General features: G+C 39.7%; 1 protein-coding gene across 29 annotated transcripts in view; it reads left to right on the top strand.

The window, feature by feature from the left end:
* Positions 1 to 20,879, top strand: part of TCF7L2 (transcription factor 7 like 2) — a 238,238-nt gene that overhangs the window by 79,329 nt on the left and 138,030 nt on the right. For all 29 annotated transcript variants that reach the window (XM_036734848.1, XM_036734844.1, XM_036734842.1 and 26 more), the window contains one exon: positions 14,748 to 14,849. In XM_036734848.1, coding sequence (XP_036590743.1) covers positions 14,748 to 14,849 — 102 coding nt within the window. The remainder of the gene's footprint in view (positions 1 to 14,747; positions 14,850 to 20,879) is intronic.

Raw genomic sequence — 20,879 nt, 5'->3', positions numbered from 1 at the left:
ATGTTACCCATCTTCTTCTCATGCTTTTTCCTCCCTTTAAGGCTGAGAAAGACTTAAAAATGAGCACATTTTTAAACAAAAATGTACCAAATCCAATTGGGTACATCTAGGGATATTCGGTCCAGTTCTCCTAGTCACTTCCAATTCATAGGAGCATAGATTTAGGACCGGAAGTGACTTCAGATATTATTTCATCTAACTTCCTTATTTTACAGATGAAGAAACCAAGACTCATAGAGTTAGAGATGTGACCAAGGTCACCCACATAGTAAGTGATGGAACCAGGATTCGAACCTAGTTTCTCTTACCTAATATCCAGCACTCTTTCCCCTGTGCCATCTTATCAGTTAACATGAATTCATTCAGCAAATATTTATTAAATTTCTTCTATGTGCTAGGTCCTGGGAGAAACAAAGATGGTGAAGGGATCATCCTTGCACTAGATGAACTCACCATTTTGTAGAGGAATTTACATGAAGATTGAAATCAGTACAATGTAGGAACAGAGGGTTGATTGCTTGGGTTCCAGAACTCATGGCCCAAGACCTTATCCTGGAACCTTAATAGGAAAAGATGATCCTGGGATGATGATGGAGATAATTAACTTAAAAAAACTTTTAATGTTTTCCAGTCCAAAGGCAGATAGTTTCTGGTAGGGCCTGCCTAAATGTGTGCTTCCATAGATTGTATTCACTTCAACACAGATGAGGTGGGGAGTACAAACAATATCATTCTTATTTTACAAATGAGGGAACTGGGACCAAAAAAGATTTGCTCATGAGCACACAGTAAATCTGAGAGCTAGGGTTTGAACACAGCCCTGCTGATTCCCAGGCTTGTGTTTTTTCTATTGTGAGAATGATGATGATGGTGATAGTTAGCATTTATGTGTGTGTATGTGTATGTATGTGTGTATAAAATTTTAAGGCTTGCCAAATGCATTGTGTGTTGTTGCATTTGATTTTTGCAACGACTCAAGAAGGTAGGTGCTGTTATTTTACAGGTGAGGAAACTGAGGCTGAGAAAGCTGTAGTGATTTGTCCAGGGGCACACAAGTAGTACATGTTCTGTGGTGGCATGGAACGCAGCTCTCACTGACTCAAAATCTACTATCAAGTGTATCAGTCTGTGATGCCAATCAGTGATTAAAGATCTTTCCTGACCATTGGGTAGGTCTCAGGTGGAGCTAGTTAAGGGAAACTTGATTAGAGGTTTGTTTGTAGGCAGGCCTACATCCTTTTTCTTTACTTACTGGACACTAAGCCCCAGGCCTGCACTCTTTACTTACTAAGTACTAAGCCCCAGGCCTACAGCCTTTTGCTGATTGGGCATGAAGTCTCCAGGCCCTAAAAAGAATATATATACCCAGAAGGTAGCCATTGTAAGGTCAGAATTCAGCCCAAGGAGAAGTAAGATCTCCTAGATGACAGAGCTGCAGAGAGTGCAGAGCAGAGAGTAGAGACCAGAGAACTGAAGGGGGGAGAGAATGCAGGCAAGCAGACAGTTGGGATTCTTGAGTGTTTACGGGAAGGCCCCAGCAGGGAGGAAGGTTATGGGATGACTTGGTTCTTTGGTGTAATATTACGTTATAATTTCCTTGTTGTTACATTGAGGTGGACTTACCGGCTTTGGAATACAATTACTGCTATGTTGGGTTGGAGTTATTGGCCTTGGGGTTTGATCCTCTGGTGTCTAAATAAATATTATACATCCTCTGCCTTCTACCTAGAGAATCTCTTATGCTTTGTGATTCCAAAACTTCCCATTCCATACTGCATTGCTAGGTTAAGGAAGAGGATTTTTTTTTTGAGATGGAGAGAATTTATGCTAAACTCCGTATCTACCATAGAATTGTAGGCCCTTGGAACTGGAAGGACATTTAGAAATTATTTGGTCCCATCCCCCTCAGACTGGATAGAGTCTAGTTAAAGCCCTCCATGATTTGGCACCAACATATCTTTTCAGGTTTCTTTCATCCAGGCTGTCCTCGCATTTCGCGAAGAAATTGAGGTTCAATGAGAATATAGACTGATTGTTTCCCAGACCTGGGTTTACAAAGCATCACTTTCAGGGTGTAGGAAAAAAGTGATGATGGTAGAGTGTAACTCCCTTGTCTTGGAAGTGTTTCTAGGTTAGTGTTCTTCTAATATCTGTGCAGAAAGAAGTGACAATTTATAGATGTAACAGAGTTGAAAGCAGTAGTATTAACTCAAATATAGGGATCTCTGCAGCCTCTTGTTGTCTTAAAAAACCACAAATTTAACATTATCTATGTTGTGTTGCATTTTTTAATTTGTTTATTTTGTTAAACATTTCCAATTACATTTCAATCCAGTACTCTGAGTATGACACTTCTGGTTTAAAGTATGGGCTTTTGAATAGTTTTGAGGAAAGTGAGTGAAACTGTGAACGTGAGCAACTACCCACCTTTGAGGAAATTACTTCTGCAAGAGAAGCCTCAGTAGTTCTTACAAGGAAATGGGACCCTCTTCACTTTAATAACTTCAAGGATTCCTAATTTCATCTGTGGAGTTACTCCTTTCACTGACACAGATTGACAGTGACTCTATGGCTTGGTAGAGTTAGTCCTTGGGAACTGCTGTTAGTGAAAACTGAAATTGAATTGAATCGTTCATCACTGCAGTCAACTTGATGCCTCTCCAAACTCAGTTAAGTTGGTCCTTGGACAGCAGGTAGATAAGCCAGGTAACCACTTCTATACTGAAAGCCTTTCTAGCTTGGTGTAAGACCTGCTCGTTTGTACTCTGCTGGCATTGACTTAGAGAAAGTAGCATCACCTCGGCATCACAATGAGGCATCAGAGTAGGACTTCAATAGAAGGGACATCTACATCAGAGGGAAGGAGTATAATGAATTTTTGTCTAGCAGTTTGAAGAGAGATCTAAGGTGATGGAGAGATGCAGGGAGGGGTTTGGGGACTGGCAAGATGTTTCCAGGCTGTGAATCTTGAGGTGTGATGACTTTTGGGGTCATTTTCAGGTAAGGATAACTGGGAATCTGACAGGATATTAGAATTCTGGCAGAGGATTGGAGGAGGGGAGATGGAGGGATAGTATAGTAGAGAAATATGAAGAGAGAAAAAACATAGGGCTAGAAATCAGAAGGCTTGCCTTCTAGTACTAGCTGTTTTCCCTTATTGACTATAATATGACCTTGACCAAGTCATGTAACCTCTGTGGATCTCATTCCCCTGTCTGTAAGATGAAATAGCCATACCCTTTCTGCCTACCTGAGAGTTATTGTGAGCATCTAATGAGTTGACAGATAGGAAAATACATTGAAAAACTATAACATTTGACAGCTATAAGCTGGTGGTATTATTGTCAGGTACCTCTTAGAAAAGCTTAACTATGTATACTTAAAACATATATGAAGGATTCCAGAACCTGAGAAATTCAAAACCAGTGCTAATGTTTTCCACTTTTAGAGTTCTGCTCTCGTCCTTCTTCGAGTACTGAACTGTCTGAACAGTAGTTCTGTAGTGCCTTATGGGAAGTGCCTGTACTTCGTGGTTGTGGTCCTTGATCATTCCAATGCTAGGTTTTGATAATTTGACCATTTCTCTTTTGCAGGAATGGTCCCTTTCAAACATCTTTGCACTTTTTCTTCCACTTCCCACTCCTGTACACTCTGTGCTCAGTCTTCTGGCAGCCATGGTTTTCTCTTCAGTTAATACAGTGACTTATTAAACTTCTGCTTATCTTGAATTCCAGTCATCAAAATGTAGAAATACTTGGGCTATTTTTTTTTACACATCCTTCATTCTTCTTTTATGAGAGAGACAAGAGACAAATGATCAGTTGGATATACTGTGGGACTGGTTCCAAAGTCTAACTTCCTGGGCATGCCCTTAGGTTAGTGAAGTTTTAGGTTAGTGAAGTCTTCTATGCCTCTCTATATGTATATGAAACAAGACAGTGAAAGTGGATAATGAAGGTGATGGCTCTGAGATCAGACAAGATCTTGACATGAAAAATCCTGCATTGCTTTCTGAAATTATGTTTTATATTATTTTAGTGCTTCACCTGTTCCAAATCTCTCTTCTAGCCTCATACTCCAACTGATGGATTTAGTCAGATAACCAGACAATTTTACCTCTGTCACTACCCATCACCCAATCTTTCTGGGCCTCAGTTTTTTCATCTGTAGAGTGAGAGGATTTCACTAGATGACATCTGAAGTCCCTTCCAACTGTAGATCTTTGACTTATGATCCTATGATCTAGCCCCTATCTCTCAGCAGAGACCTCATTGTTTATTTTAACAGAGAAAATCAGGCCATTTCTTATGAATTTCTTTTCCTCTGTTTCAATCAATCAACAATTATTAAGTTCCAGACACTGTACTTAGCACGGGGGATATAAAAGGAGGCAAAAGATGATCCCTGCCTTCAAGGAGCTTGTACTCTAGTGGGGGAGACAACATGCAAACAAATGTAAACAAAGCCAACTATATACAGCATAAAAAAGCACTGATTGAGAGAGTGAATGCTCTGGAATTAAGAGGGGTTGAGGAAGATTTCTTGTAGAAGAGGAGATTTCAGTTGAGACTTAAAGGAGACCAGAGAGGTTAGTAGGTGGTATATGTCTCCAAAAGCCCTATGTCCTCATCTAATTCTGTCTTCCACTCCAACATCTGAGTGTGAAGTGGTCCCTCTTCTTATCACTTGTTCCCCAAATCCTTTCTTTAATGAGCTCCATCAATCAATATCTCTCATCTTTAATATTTTCCTTTCTACTAGCTTCTTCTCCTTTGACATTAAGCATATCCCAGTCTCCTAAGTCCTAAACAAACGTTTTTTCTTGAGCTTACTGTCCCCTCAAGTTTTCTTACAATCACCCTATGAGGAAGGCAGTGCTAATATTTCTATGGTTTTACACATGAAGAAATTTACACTTGCAGGTTAAGTGACTTGCCTGGATCACAATGCTAATGACCATGAAGGTCAAGACTTGAAACCGTATCTTCCTGATTCTGAGCCCACTACACCAACCTTCTCTTTCCTTCTTTCCACTGTTAAATTTCTTTGAAAGAGTAGTCTACATTTTCTCATCATCCACTAACTCCTTATAATCTGATTTCTATTTCTGTCACTCTACTAATACATCAAATTGCCAAATCTCTTAACAATATAGTGGTCAAATTTATAGGTGGCTTTTGTCCTCACGTGACCTTTCTATAACTTTTGATATAGTTGATTACTTCTTTCTTGATAGCCTTTATAGATGCTCTCTCCAAATGTCCCTTATACCTGGGTTGTTTTCTTTTTGTCTTTCTCTTTGTCCTTGTGTCTCTTTGTATTTTTGTCTCTGTTTCTGTACATTCTGGTCTCTATCTCTCCCTCTTTCTTTCTCTGTATCTCTCTCTTGTTCCCATGGTCTAACTGGTCTTTCTATGTAGGTAACTCCCAATGAATATGTTTCAATCTTTTCCCTAAACACTTCCCCATTTCTAATTTTTTAACAGCTGTCTTCTTCTAAATATCCAATTGGCACCTCAAAACTTAGCATATCTAAAACTGTATTTATCACCTTTCTGCCCAAACCTACCTCTTTCCTCATCTTCCCATTTCTCTTGCTAGTAAAATCATCTTCCTAGTCACCCAGAATTGAAACCTTGGAGTAATCATTGATTCTACGTGCTCTAAGACTTAAGTCCTTCACACTCATCCAATCTATTATCACACCCTGTTGTTTCTCTTTACACAATAGTGCTTTCTCCCTTCCTCTTTTCTTCTTATACTACTGTCACTCTAATCCGGCCCCTTACTGCTCTCACCTAGACTAGTATAAGAGCTTCCTAATTTGTCTCCCTTGACTCCAGAGGCTCCCTATTACTAATAGAATAAAATATAAACTCTTTAGCCTAATTTTAAAGCCATCCTCAATATGACCTATCATATTTTCTCCTTTTATTTCACATTATTTTCCTTTCCACACACTGTGTTCCAGCCAAACTAAACTACTTATGTCCTATCCTTTCTTGGCTCCTAGCATTCACACAGGGTAAACTCCTAGCCTTCCCCCATGCCTGGAATGTGCTTCTTCGTCTCTGCTTTGTTAAATTACTGCCTTCTTTCAACACTCAGATCTGTAATTTACACTATTCCCTCACTGTCATGAAGGCTTCCTTGATTTCCCCCCAACTGAAGTGCTCTGTTCCTGAGATTTTGTTAGAGCATTTTAGATCTTCCTTCCCTTTTCCTTTACCACAGTTGGCTTTGTATCATACTATCCTTTTTTGTGTAATTTATATTGTTCCATTAGATTCTGATCTCTTTAAGGCCAGGACCAGGTCAGTATTCATCTTTGTTTTTCTAGTGTGCTTTCCACGTTGTGAGTGCTACCATTTGTTGAAATTCTAATTCTCTCTTTTTTTTGGAAACTGTATTTCAGTAAATACATATGGTAGCTTTCAGTTAGCCCAAATAGAATTGTGATTTGAATATTTTAATCTTCAACAATTCTGGATAAATGAAAATTTATCATATTGAAAATTGCATGTGAGTTATAATCTGTATAAACTTCAACGAATGCTATCCCCTTACTGGTTAGAGGAAGACAGCCAAATTTGTTCTTCTTCCTTAATTGCAGTGTCATAGCCGAAGGATTATTCAAGGGGGGGGCAGTATGTGTGTGTCCATAGAACTGTTAATTTTATGCTTGTCTTTTGAGATTTTTGGATTACAAATGATAGGCCTGAAAGGGACCTTAGAGGCATATAGTTGAATGCCTTTATTTTTACAGATTAAGAAACTGAGGCATAGAATGGTAAGTGACTTGCCCAAAGTCACAAAGATCACAATGACAGGGTCAGGATGTAAAGTTACCAGAGAAGTCAGAAAAAGTGTTTTGTTCCAGGCTCTTGTCAGGTTTTGGCTTTGTTCCATAAGGTAAGGATTGGGAGATGAGGTGTCTTAAGTCTTTGATCTACCACTAACTGGATGTGTGACTTGGGGCATATTGTATTCCCCTCTAGGAGACAGTTTCCTCACCTGCTAAATGAGGGTGATGGATTAAATGACTACCAAAGACCCTTCTAACCCTGAGATATTTCTAGGCGGATTTGTTTAGACTTCAGCATGTTTTATTTAAGTGTTTGTGGTGGGATAGGAATGATAATAGTTATATGTAATAATTCCCAATATTTATATATTGCTTTAAGGTTTGCAAAGTGCTATCTATTCATGTGTTATCTCAGCCTATCTTTGCAACAACCCTAGGAGGTAGGGCACACTTATTATTATCCCCGTTTTGCAGATGAGCAAATTGAGGCTGAGAGTGAGTTTTGAGTTTGGCTTGCCTAGCATCGCATAGCTAGTAAATTCCTTAGGCAAGATTTGAATTCCTACATCTTTCCCTCTAAGACCTATCCCCCATCTACTCTACTCTGCCACCCAGCTGAAAGTACCTATGGGGATATGAAGCAGTGTGACATAATGGACATGGGGGGGTGGTATCCTTGGAGTCAGTAACACCTGGGTTCAAATACTTAATCTGCTATGCCGCCCCAGACATATCTCTAAGACTAAATCACAAGTGAGTTTCTAATGAGACATTGAATGATAAATATAGTTCAGGGCCAAAAGAAAAAAAGAGTGTAGGGATACCTCTTTTAATTGGTTCTATGAATACATGAGGTTAGGTCAAACAATATTTTAGGCATTTTAGGGGACTAAAGGCTGCTGATCTCTAGCATTAGCTCAGATTTTCATTGACTAGTGAATTTGCACCTCAGGCTGCTCTCCAACTCTCTCTTCCCCCCCTCGCTCCGTCTCTCTGTCTCTCTCACGCACACATACATACATACGAGAGAGAGAGAGAGTGTGAGAGAGAGAGAGAGAGAGCTTTTCAGTAAGGATTCAAGATGTAGGATTTGGTCATAATATATTTATGATGTGAAACATAACTGACCAAGGCAATTATTAATAATTATTTATAATGATGCAGTTAACCAGCACCCTACTTTTCTTCGTAATAACCTAGTGGGTTCAGTTCAGTTGTGTCTGACTCTTTGAGATCCCATGGACTGACTGCAGTATTCCAGGACCTTCTTTCCTCCTGAAGTCTATTCAAACTCATGCTTGATACTCTGTATCCATCATTTCACTTTCTGTAGTCTTTTTTGCCTTCCATCTTTCCCAGCATCTCTTCCAGTGAGTCCCATCTTCTCATTATGTGGCCAAAGTATTTAAGCTTGAGCTTCAGTATTTCTCCTTCCAATGAATAGCCTGAGTAAGTCAGGTAATACAATAATTTTATTTCCATTTTACAGAAAAGGAAACTGAGTCTCTGAAAGGCTAAATGCTTTACCACATGGGCACATAGCTTATAAGTGTCAGAGACAGAATTTGAACCCAGACTCTTGACTTCTAAGACCAGCACTGTATTCATTATGCCATGCTGTCTCTTATTACTCAGGATGTGTTTGTATATCATAACTGGCACTGTGTTGCTGGGCATCACATTTCTAAGCAGCTCTTCCTAAATAGATGGGCACTGAGCTTTTCCCTTGACTCTCAAGCTGGCTTCCTGTTCTGGTTTATATAAAATTCACCAGTTTACAGGTAACAAACAAGCAGATGGTGCTCTAGTCATAAAATAAATACCCTTCAATAAAAATTCATGTACACTCCCTTAGACACACACACACACACACTCTCACACACACATACACACACACTCACACACACACGGAATCTGGGTGATTTTCCATTGTGGGGGGGAGGGGGAAATGTCTTTCCCTAAGAAAGGAAAATGCCTCCAGAGTCAGGCAAGTGAGGAATTTCACCTCAGAACAAGAGAATGATCTCCGTGGTCTGATTTTCTTGTCAATGATTTCTTTCAATGGGAGGTTATGCCAAAGTCTCTGGGGAAGTGTGTGAGAGATTTTGAAAGTGTGAGCCTTTTTCCAACCAGATTTGTCAAGGGCATTTTATTTTATTTTTGCTCTTCCATTTCAGAAAGACGGGGTAGTTATTTGGGTGAGACTGTGGTCTGGTGGTTACAACTTGGGACGGTGAGTCAGAGCCCCCTGGCTCTGACTATTCCTAGTTCTCCGTTTGAGTCACCCGCCCATGAGGGCCTAGCCCAAAAAGTCACTGTGGGCTACTAAGCATATTTTCTTGAGATATGCTATTTTGGATGTCTCTTTGCCAAGTTACTTCTTAGATGTAAGGGAGATTTTCTGCTTTATAGTTATTTGCAGAACCTTTTTAGCCACCTGCTCTTACAAACAAGTAAAAACGTCAGTTCATCTGTCTGTTTGTACAGAATGTAAAAGGAAGAGATATTTTTCCCCCAAGGAGGTGGAGTTTGTGATAGTTTTACTATTATTTTTAAAATTCTTCTTCCTTTAGAAAAATTAAAAGACCCATTAAAATTGTGCCTAACATGATAGGCCATCTTTAATGTTCGTCTTCATCACCTCTTTCACTGGGGGTGGGGGGCAGCGGGGGGAGAAGAGACAGAGAGACAGAAAGAGGGACAGAGACACCAGGCCATCCCTGGAGCACTGGAAGTCTACATAGAATTGGATCATGTGCACATAGGAACTGGATGGGACCTTGAGAAGCAAATCTAACCCCCTAGTTTTGCAGCTGGGCAATCTCGAACCCCTCCCAGAGAGGTCCAAGATCATATAGTAGGTGAATTAGAAAGCCTGGGATGAGGACCCAGGCTTGCATGATGATTCTCAGTCTTGTTCCTTTAGGATCATTTTGGGAACAGCAATCCTTCCAGCCCTCAGCCATCATCCTGGGAATGGAGATACAGCCTGGTAGCTGGTTTCTGCAGATGTGATAGCCATAGTTACTATAAGACCTAGAAAAGAAAGTGCTTTTTTTCTTTCTTGCCATCAAAGTCGTCCTTAGCATTGTCATATAGTTCAACATCAGATAATGCTATCATTTTTCCCTTAAAAAAATGATATTAAAGAAGAGGCCTTACCATCTGCATTGCTGTTTTGCCCAGACAACCATGGGACTTTTTCTATTGACTTGCAGCTGAAATCTTCCGTATGTGCTGTAGAATAGAATATTCTTTAGATTATTTTAGAGTATGAGCTCCTTCAGAGTGACATTTGTCTTGCTTTTCTTTTTATATTCCCAGTTTCTATTTAAGTGCTTTGCACATAATAGGTACTTAATAAATGCCTCCTTTGTTTATTTTCTTTGATGTTGGAAGGGACCTTAAAGAAGGCTATCTAGCCATTCTTACCCCCTTGTTACATAGGTGAAGAAACCTGAGGGAAAGCTAACTTAAGTGATCTATCAAGGGTCACATAGGCAGGACTTAGCATAGCCAAGATTTGAACTGGCTTTCTACTTCATTTTTCACCCTGCACAGGGCTCCTTCCTCAATTTCTCAAGAGATTTGATCAGTCTAGTACATGAAGATGACACAGATTTGTTCTTTTCCTTTTTGGAGGGGGGCGGGGATTGGGGTGTGGTGGGGGAGGAATTTGAGTACTTGGGCATGTATACTTTCTTCTCTGTGCTGACATTTTAACAGGCTCTAAAACCCGCTTTGATATCTCTCGAGCACATTGGCATAACCTGTGTTTGGGGTCTTTGCACAGAGAGAGGCCTAAAGCTTAACTTAAGCTCCCTAAGACATATCATAAAACACTATTTTGGAAAAAACCCTAATGATCCATGATCAGAACATTATTATTAAACAAGGGATTGAAATGCTTAAGTCAAGATGGTCTTATTTTTTAAAAATGAAAACTGAGTCGAGGCCATTTCATCGGTTTTCAGTGCTGTAATTCCCACAGCCCCTTTTGATTCCAGTTTGCTGAAAAGTTTAATGTTTTTGTAGGCAATTCATAATTTCCACGTTGAGGCGGCTAAGGAGGAAAAGAGCCTGAGCCAGTGGTGTTTTCATAGCGGGATGGTGGGAATTTTTTTTTCCCCCTCTAGAATGTAAAATGAGTGTCAGACTTCTGGGAAAAATCTGGTGAGAGGTATTCCTAGCCCTACTCAAATCCAAGGCACCACCTTCTTCAAGATGTATTTAGGACCCCAAAGAATAGAATTTCCTGCTAGTTAGCATCACAAGGAAGGAAAGGATTTTCCTCTTGGCTGTAATATTGCCTAATTTTCATTTTTGTTATTATTAATAAGGACCTATTGCAGAAATGGACAAAATCTGTCAAATCCATCTTTTCTTTTTTTCTTGTTTTTTGGGGGTGTGTGAATATATATAAAACCTTCCTTGTCAGAGTTTTGACCATGTCTGCAGCCAGCAAGACTGTCCCTAGAGTTTTCTCTTTGCAATCTCCAATGTCATTCACTGATTTGTGGGGGCCCTGCAATTATGTGTCGTATCATGCCATTGTTAGAGTTGTTGGGGGTGGGAGTGGGGAGAGGAGGTGCTTGCTCCAGGGTAACTCTGAAGGCCTGTATGCCCTTTCTTCGCCATCTGGATTCAGTTAGCTGTCTCTCGGCAGTGGGGCCGAGTCTCATTTCCTCCGACCAGTAATGTTATATAGGCAGTGATCCTGTTCTGCCCTAACATAATTGAAAATTATGTGTATTGTAGGCTCTCAGCGCTGAAATGTAGGCTCGTAAAAATATGTGGTGCAGGTAGCCTGTGGAGATTGGATCTGGCACACAATGAAGCTTTTATGTAAAGTAAGAATTATAAGCCTTCACATTAATATTGCATTGTGGGAATGACAATTCATGGGTAGAGGGGCCTTTGAGGGAGGCCTAGCACATAGTAGGTGCTTAATAAATGCTTGTTGACTGACCTTGAACAAAACTAATGTTTCATATTTTATCAAAAGAATGAGCCTCTGAACACAAGCAGATTTGGCTCATGTGGTGTTCGAGGTAGAAAACCATTTCTTGGCCTAGGCCACAGGAGCTGGCTTTTAGGGGTGGGTTGAGGTCCAATGTGACTTTGTCTTGGCATTTTTGTTTTTTAAAGTTGTGGTGGAGAGGTGAGTATTGGCATGCTGCCATTTTGGTAGGCCTCAAGGAAATGACTCTGTGGAGTGGTTTTGACCAGTGTAGCCCATGTGTTTATGTGGTTGGTGCCCCCTGAGTGAGAATGAGAAGAAGTCAGAGGCACACAGTCTCCCCACAGCAGGCTGAACAAACTCCCATAGTAGTCACAGAATGTTAGAGCTAGAAACAAAGTTAGAGAGATCAACTGGTTGAACCTCTTCAATTTTAGAGGAAGAAAATGAGGCTCTGACAGGTTGTGTGATATTCCCATGAGTCTGTAGGCAATGGCAGAATTGGGAATGCAGGTCCCCAGATATTTATCTTGGAGCATCAGACTGATGCTGTGGTTCAGACTAAGAAATAGAATTTTTGGTGTTCAGATCCCAGTTGTTCCATACTTCTGCCCTCTCTAGAAGTACCCTTTGTTCTTCTAGGCTGTCAAAAAAGTACCTTCTTTCCCTGAGAATGGAGGTGACCAGCCTGGAAGAAATCCAAAATCTTTAGAAATTTAAGACTTCAATCTGCTTACTTAGGAATCTATTTTAAAAAATACCTTGAGAGGGTCACATCTTTTAGGAACCTTTAACATGAATGTGCCTACAGCTTTTATTTCAGCAAATATTTGTTTTTATATTTATTATTATTATTTTATTATTCTATGTTAACATTTGCTTATTAAATATATTTCCCTGATATATGCTCAGTCCTAGGGAGAGCACTGCCTAGCAATTCCTTCACTTGGGGCAAAAATAATTGTGTTGTGGGCAGCATTGTCAGGGATGATGTAGAAGATGTGACTTCAGGTGTGGTTGGGCCATGAGAGGGTAAGTCTGCAAGTCTGTCCCTTATAGATTCTGGCTTGTGCCCCCTCTGGGAGTGGTGGTGGTGGTGGTGATTCCCCAGAGAAGAGCACCACAGTAATGGCGATTTTTGTGGTACAGAAGGCTAGCCAAGTGATCAAGATCACAAATGACCATGAGATAAGGGGAAGGGCAGCAGTCTTTGGATGCCTATAGGAACAAATTTGTTAGCCTGTTGTGGTCCTCCTCCCTCTGAACCCCCATGTTGCAGTTGTGGTACTAGTCTTCTGGGACTAGGTTGCGTTGCCCTAGTTATAACTCTGCCCTTGGATTTGGCCTTATGGATGATACAAAGATGAATAAGATATGGCTCTTGCTCCATGCCCTGATGAAACTTATAATCCAATAGAGGAATTAAGGCATATACATAAATAACCATAGAAAATAGAATTTAATAAGTGATTTAATACGTGCTCAAGGAAGGCATGGGACAATGTGCTATTCATAGTTTCAAGGAAAGAGCAATCACATTTGGCTTCAGGGTAAGGGGGAAGGGTTGGAGAAGGCTTTATGGCAGAGATGTTATTTGATCTAGACCTTTATAGGATGGATAGCATTTTGACAGGCAGAAATGGGCAAGATTCAGGAAGGTCCAAAGAGTATTCCAGCAGTAGGGGCTGACCTGAACCAACATTTGGAGGTACCTTGGTTGGATTTTCCTCTAAGCAATAGGTTACTATTCAAGGTGGAAGAGGTTACTCTGTGTAGGTTGCATTGGAGAGAGAAGCGACTACAAGTGACAAGTCAGAAAGCTAGGATAATCTTTTAGGCAAGAAGTAATGTAACTTGAAGTAAAGTAAATTACTTTAAAGTAATTCTGTGCTAATAGGAAAAGGAGTCAGATGGATGTAGAAAGTACATGGTACCAGTAGACAGAAGATGTGTATTTTGATTTCTTGACACTCCACTTAGTTCTTATGTGACCTTGGACATAGCTTATCACCTCTGGACCTCAGTTCCCTCATCTGTAAAATGATTGAGATTGAACCTAGATGATCTTGAAGGGCCCTTCCAGTGTTAAACTCAGTCTTTCATGGAGCAGGTAGCCCTGGTTCTTGGTAGTGCCCTATAAGACCACAACAGGAGTAAGTTGTCTAATTCAGGAAGGTTGGAGCAAGATTTAACCAAGTGGTTCCTTTATTCTCAGCCTGAGGGCCAAGTATGTATCTCCATTGTATGTATTTAGAAATGTCTCTAGTCTTTGGAAGGGATTAGTGTGCAAGACATATTTGTTACCAAGGAATATATTTGTTTCATAGTTTATTGGGCTAGGGGCTGAATTATCTCTTAGTCTCATCTAATGTGTAGTTGTTGAATCAGGGACAGTTACATACTTATGCCTTGCTCTCTTTCAAATAAAGGATGATTATTGTAAAAATGAGGGTAGTCCGCTTAAAGGCAGATTCCGAATGGATGGTTTTCTTCGACATTACTGTCTGAGCTGTTGTGGTACAATGGAAAGAGTGCCAGGTTTAGAATGAGATTTGGGGTTCATATCCCAGCTCTACTTCCAAATGGCCTGGGAAAATCACTTGACTCTCTCTGGACCTAGGATTATTCTTCATTTGCCAATTAAGAGGGTAAGATTAGATCCCTTCTGAGATGTCTTCCAGCTCTCTGTCTATCTCTCTATCCTCCTCTTTCTCATTGCTCCTTTTCCCTCCATTATGATTGGAGTGGTATTAATGGGATCATTCAGGGTAACATTCTTTTGAAGTTATCTATGCAATAGTATTTAAAAGGTGAAATCATTCTTTAAAAGTTGGTATTATCTTTGGGCTTGCTAAGCAACAAGCATACCAATGGGAACTTCTTACATTGCTGCTTCATTACACACTCACACACAAACACACACATACACGCTCACTGCACCTCTCTCATGTTTTTCATTCCCATTTTTGTTTCCCTTTCCAGTATCTCCAGATGAAATGGCCACTGCTTGATGTTCAAGCAGGGAGCTTACAGAGTAGACAAGCCCTCAAGGATGCGAGGTCTCCGTCTCCAGCACACATTGTTGTAAGTAATCTCACAAAAATCATTCTTGCTATTATTGAGAAAAGTTATTTTGATGTTAAGAGTTTTGGATTGTTATAGTTTTTCCTGTCTTTTTTTGAGGGGTTCATGAGTGGAGGGGAGACAAAGGAGAGATGTAGGGTGGGGAGTTCTCTTGAAGGTAGTATTATCCATAAGGTTCTCTTGGCTGGTGATATATTTAAGAAGTAGCAAAACCAGAAATATATGCTCTTTCCCAGTTTTGTGAATTTTTCTTCCACTTTTATTTCTTCTGGGTCCAATCTGAATGGAAAAGCCACTCACGGGCATGGGCATGTCATTACCATGGTTCTATGAATGACATCAAGGAGATAATAAAAAGCCATATTTCCCTTCTGTGACCTATGATCCTCCTTACTTCCCTTCCGTTCCTGGAAAAGTAATGGACAGGAGATGGGGGAGTTGGGAATCAAAAGCACAAAAGGAGGGAAGTTGTGCATTTTTAGGTTTTTGAATATAGCACTATCTTTTTTATGCAGCATTGGGAAAAGATCTTCTGTACCTAAACCCATTTAATTATATTAGAGTAAAAATGAATTTTAGAGACTCAGGCTTATTTGGTGTATGCAGTTGTAAATTTTGTGGATGTGATGTCAGAAACAACTTGCGTTTAGCACCAAGCAATGACCACATTCATGAAGGGCTTATGTCCACATATATTTTTAATGCACTTTCTTACTAAAGAGTTTGTAGACATGGAAAGCAGAGTTTGTAAATTAACCTCTTGAGAAGATAGCTTGGACTTATTAGAATATTTCCTTCTCTATATTTTATCATATGTTGGACTTTATATTTTAAAAATAATTAATGGATGGCACATTTTTATAATTAATCTATGACAGGTAGAATTATGCAAAACATGGAAGTATTCATGTATTTTTTATTGAGGATCATAAAATGCTATCTTTGTATATTTTGCCTCTATTATGTTTAATTTTTAAAAATGAGATTTATTATATACACTTTTTAAAAGAAAGTCTTAACACAGTATGGTTAAAATTTATTTAAAATCTTGGGGGATATCTTCTCATGCAAGCCACAGCCATTTGGTTATATTTTATTCAGAGAAACATTCCTCTGTACAGTTTAAATAGTGGTATAGAATGTAGCACAATAAAATAATAATGTCATTAAAAACATTTTTGGTTGATGTTATTGTGGGCAAGAGGTAGCCTGGCCTCGTGGGTGAGGGCCTAGCTTTGGAGTCAGGAAGCCTCTGACACACAAAGCTGTGTGACCACGAGCAGGTCACTTAACTTCTCAGAATCCCAGGTAACACTCTAAGACTTTTAAGTTATAGATAAGAGTCCCCTGTGGGTATGGGTGGATGGAAGTTTCCATATATGTGATTCTCCATTCTCCTGAAGATCAATCCCAAAGCTGCACCAAAAAATTAATAACAATAATAATAACTACAGAATTCCTTTTTGAATCTTAACATCTTGGGTAGTGTGAAAAGAGTGAGAAGCAGAGCAGTATTTGCTATGAACTTTTTCTAAAAACTGTTTCTTTTGCTCATCCTGATGGAATTGCTCTTCCATCATTTTGTGGAATTCTAGAATGTTAGATGAACAAAGGATCTTAGAAATAATTTAGTCTGGTGTTCCATAGCATAGAGGAAAGAACACTAGATTTAGGATCGGAAGACCTGGGTTTTAACCCTGGCTATATTGGGCCTTTGTTTCCCCTTGTAAGAGGAGATGAGGGGGAGACTGGATGATTTCTAAAGGCCTTTCCAGCCCCAAACCCTGTGCTCCTTCACTTTACCAGTGGGAAATCTGAAGGCTCTCTAAGGGAAATGATGTATCCCAGGTCACACAGTTAGTCAGGAGCAAAGTCTGAACAAGAATCTGCCTTGAGCTTTTGCTTGGTATACTCTATTTTTAGGAAACCGTAGGCCTTGGCTTCATCTTCCATCAAATGATAAAGTTAGACTGGATGGCCTTCAAGATCCCTTCCAGCTCAGTCCTTAAGCCATTGATCCTAGTAGAAACAAAGCCAGCCTGTGTATGCGGTTCTGTTACCTTTAATTTGGTGCCCTGTCAGTGAAATCATCAAGGTGATAATGTAACTGCCAACTTGTGAGCCTTGAGTTGGCTTCTCATACAGGTGTGACTTCTCAACAAACAAACAAACAAACAAACGGATGTGAGACACTAAGAATTTTTTCTCTTGGTGAGTCCGTGGCTGATTTGCATAAAGGTGTAGAGCCAGCAGAATGTATAGTTGAAAGGAACTTTAGAGGTCTCTAAACCAGAATCTCTTAACCTTTTTTTGGTCATGGACCCCTTTGACAGTCTGGTGAAACCTATGGACATCTTCTCAGAATAATGTTTTTAAATTGGAAAAAAAGAGAGAATACATAAGATGATAAAGGAAACCAATTATATTGAAATATAGTTATCAAAATATTAAGAAACAAAACAAAAACAGGTTCATGGACCTCAGGTTAAGACCCCCTGCTCTTAGTCCAAATATCTAGTCTTAGAAGTGGGGATGCTGAGGACTGGAGAAGAAAAATGACTTACCTAATTTACTCAGATATTCTGACTCTAACCTCAGTGTCCTTTACATTATCCTAGTCCCTTACCTCCATTTTACTGATTAGGACCCTGAGTGTCAGATTTTGACATCTCAGGGACATAGGGCAAACAGAGCTGGGAGTAGAAGTCACATCTCTTCCCAGTGCCCTTTCCACAAAATTCTCTCTGCCTGGTCTTGGCAGTGTTTGATTCCATTTGAGCTGACTGGAGAGATGGAGAAGCTTTTTTTCAACTTTTTCTGTGTGTGGTATAGTAGAAGGAATGTTAGATTTAAAATTGGTGGGACCTGGATACAGATCCTTGCTTTGCTCCATTATCTGTGTCACATTGAGCAAGTGATCTAACCTCTCCAGGCCTCGGTTTTCTCGTGATGGCCACTAATTTGCCGTCCAGAATCAGAACTATGATTTTGTTATCCTCTAAGATAGGTCACACTCTTAAGATTGACTTCTACTAGTTTAGAAATGGTTGGTTGGAGGTTTTTCTATGGAGAAAGAAGAGCATTGCTTTTAGAAGTCTTAGAGGTCCTTCTTTTTTTTAGTACAAAGCTGCTCTGGGTCTTTGAAGGAGATCTGGGATGGGCACACTTCTGTTGTAGGTGTGCCCTTCTGTGGTCTTCAGATCTCTTTCCTCCACTGGCTTTGAATTTGAATTGATTGTGTAAACTTGGGAAAGGTGGCTTGTAGCCAACGAAAACAAGTAGGGTTGTCCAGGTTCTAAGAACCTTATATTCACATTTGGAAACCGAAGATCAGTGCAGGGGGCAGGGACTGGAGGAGATGGCAGGAACATTTTTCCAGGAAGCCTGAGTCAGATTCAGTGTGGGTTTTGGCTAGGCAGGCAATAGGAGTGTCTTAAGGACCATTTTCCTCTTTTGTTCAGTGAAAAGCATGTTGTTTACCATAGCAACCACTTTGAAGCATGTAGTACCTCAGCAATGGAGACCCTCATCCAAGGGGCCCCAGCTGGGAGTTGTAATATGATCTTTTGTGATCCTTTCAGTCTTCTTAGGGGGGCAAAGGGAGTGGTGCTTTGTGGAGGTGGCAGAACAAGAGAAGGAAGGAGCTGGGGCAAAAGAGGGATAAACAGTATGTTTAGTAAAGGTGAACCAAAGTTTGTGGAACGCTTAACACTTGCGTTTCAGCTAAATTATATGTTTTATTCTGAGTGAATTTGGTCATTAATTAGGTATTTGTGTGGAGCAGTATATTCCCTAAAAAACATATGAACAGTGACATTCTGAGGAAGTGGTGGTAGTGCCAGGGGAGGAAGTCAGGTGAGAAGATTGTACAAGGCAGCTGGATTGAGATGTGTGTAGTTTCTTCTGAATTATGCTTCATACTCCCTCACCCTTAGCCTGTTTTGCTGCTGGTTTGGGTGAGTCAAAATCTATGCCAATTTGAATTGCAAAAAAATATGATTAAGCTTTTGCAGTGGGCATAAAGGAATGTTCACCCTGGCCAAATTTGTGTTGGGTCATAGATGTGCATAAGTATTTAGTACACATGTATACTTTGGGCATGTGAAGTTATCTATAATATATATGTTGTGCATTATATTCTAAGTCCAAATTAGAGCCAATAACATTTGGATCTCTGTAAGATTACACATGAACCTCACCTACCAGTGTTAAAATTAGCCAACCAACTCTAAGATATTCTAGAATTGGACTTCACCTGTAATCTGTTACTTCACCCTTGTGTTGTCTTGTTTTTCATTTAAAAATGTAATTTCTTAATCTTTCATCAGAAGTATTTCAAACTAAATGACTTATCACTCCCTAATTTCTCTGAGATTTAAGATATATGCTAGTATTTTGGCCAAACTATTTCTTAATTTTTGACTTAAAAATCAGGAGCAGAAGTTGTGAGTAGTAAAGATATTGGTAGCCACATGTACCTAGGAAAATAGGTATTTTCCTGTAAATTTAGGCTAGGATAGTAGTACATAGAGGGTCAGGCATAAAAAAGTGGAGGGATATTGGCAGGATATTTTTATTTGATTATCAGCCCTTCAGCAAGATTTTAGTTCATGTGGTGAGTGGTTCATACCCTAGAAGATTTAATTTAAATTTTGTAATATGATGCGTTGAGTAAATGTGCTTAACAGGTTTGAGATTACAAATAAGATATTAATTTAAAAAACACAACAACCCACACATTTTAGTTCCTGTAATTGACACTGCCATCCTGTTTGTTATATATAATCCAGCTGCTGCTAATCTGTGTTCAGAAGTGAAAGGGAATTATTCCCAAAGGATGCTGTCTCCATTGACTGGCCAAAAGCAAATATGAATTTATACAAATTCCATTCTTTTCTTTTTCTTTTCTCTTTTTGCAAATTAGATCAATCTTTAGACTTAGGAAATAATCAAATCCCTTCCCTCCCCACCCCCAATTGCTTTTCTTCTCCAGGTCACTGTGTCTCTTGCTGGGGGCTGGGGGCGTCTTCTGCCCATTCAAAACTTCTCCATGCTCACGTGGCGTTGTTTTTTGCCTATTTTAAAATCAGCTGCAAAAAGGTGGAATCCTACTAAGTTGTAGTCTTCTGAAACAATATGCTCATTTGAAACTGCTCCATTTGATTAGGTGAGCCCATGGGTTAGAAGCCTTTCCCAAGATGCTACCTCTGGTATCTTTGCTATACAAAGACTTTCATTTAACTTCCTTTGTACCTAGCAAAAAGAGATGCTGTACCCCAAATGGTGGTATTTTGGCATAGTATATCTTTTACAGAACGGCAAAAGGCTTCCAAAATTCCTACAATTTCTTCGGGGTTGACTTTTGAAGTTGATGTGGATTTTTACCTTGGGGTAGATTTCAAGTGCGGCTTGTTCTTCTGAGTAATGAGCAGAGAGGTGTGGGATAAGAAAGCAGGCTGAGTCCTGAAGAACAAAGGATGCTAGGTTGTGGTAGCGGGGTGGTTTTTTTTTTTCCATTTTGTTTAAATGCTGAAGGAAAGAAAAAAAATACTCACAAAATGTGATATGATGGGGAAAACTTCAGGCAAGGTTTGCACTTATGTTATGGAGCTTTTTTTCAGTATGCATAGGGGATAACATGCCTCTTATTATTTTTTGTTATTGAATTGAGGAGGGGAGACAGTTACTTATAATTTAGGGTCAATATTATACCTTCTTACTTGGCACTATGGAAAAGAGTAATAAAGGCAGAGACAGAGGACCTGGCAAATCCTTCCGATACTTACTTCTAGTGTGACATTGGACAAATCACAGGCTTTGGAGGTTGGACTAGATTGTTTCTAAGGTCCCTTCTAGCTCTAAATCCATGAATTTAAGATTATAATAGATGACAAAGAAGGAGCAAAACTACTTTGAGAGATTCCCCTTCCTCCCCACTCCCTTTTTTGGCTGATACAGCCATTACTGTATTGTAGAGTCTTCTTGGGCACCTCCTTTAGGGAGTCATGACCTTCTTTGGCCAGAGATACT

Source organism: Trichosurus vulpecula, chromosome 8, assembly GCF_011100635.1.
Source record: "Trichosurus vulpecula isolate mTriVul1 chromosome 8, mTriVul1.pri, whole genome shotgun sequence".
Taxonomy (NCBI): Eukaryota; Metazoa; Chordata; class Mammalia; order Diprotodontia; family Phalangeridae; genus Trichosurus; species Trichosurus vulpecula.
This window is presented reverse-complemented; position numbering and strand designations above follow the sequence as displayed.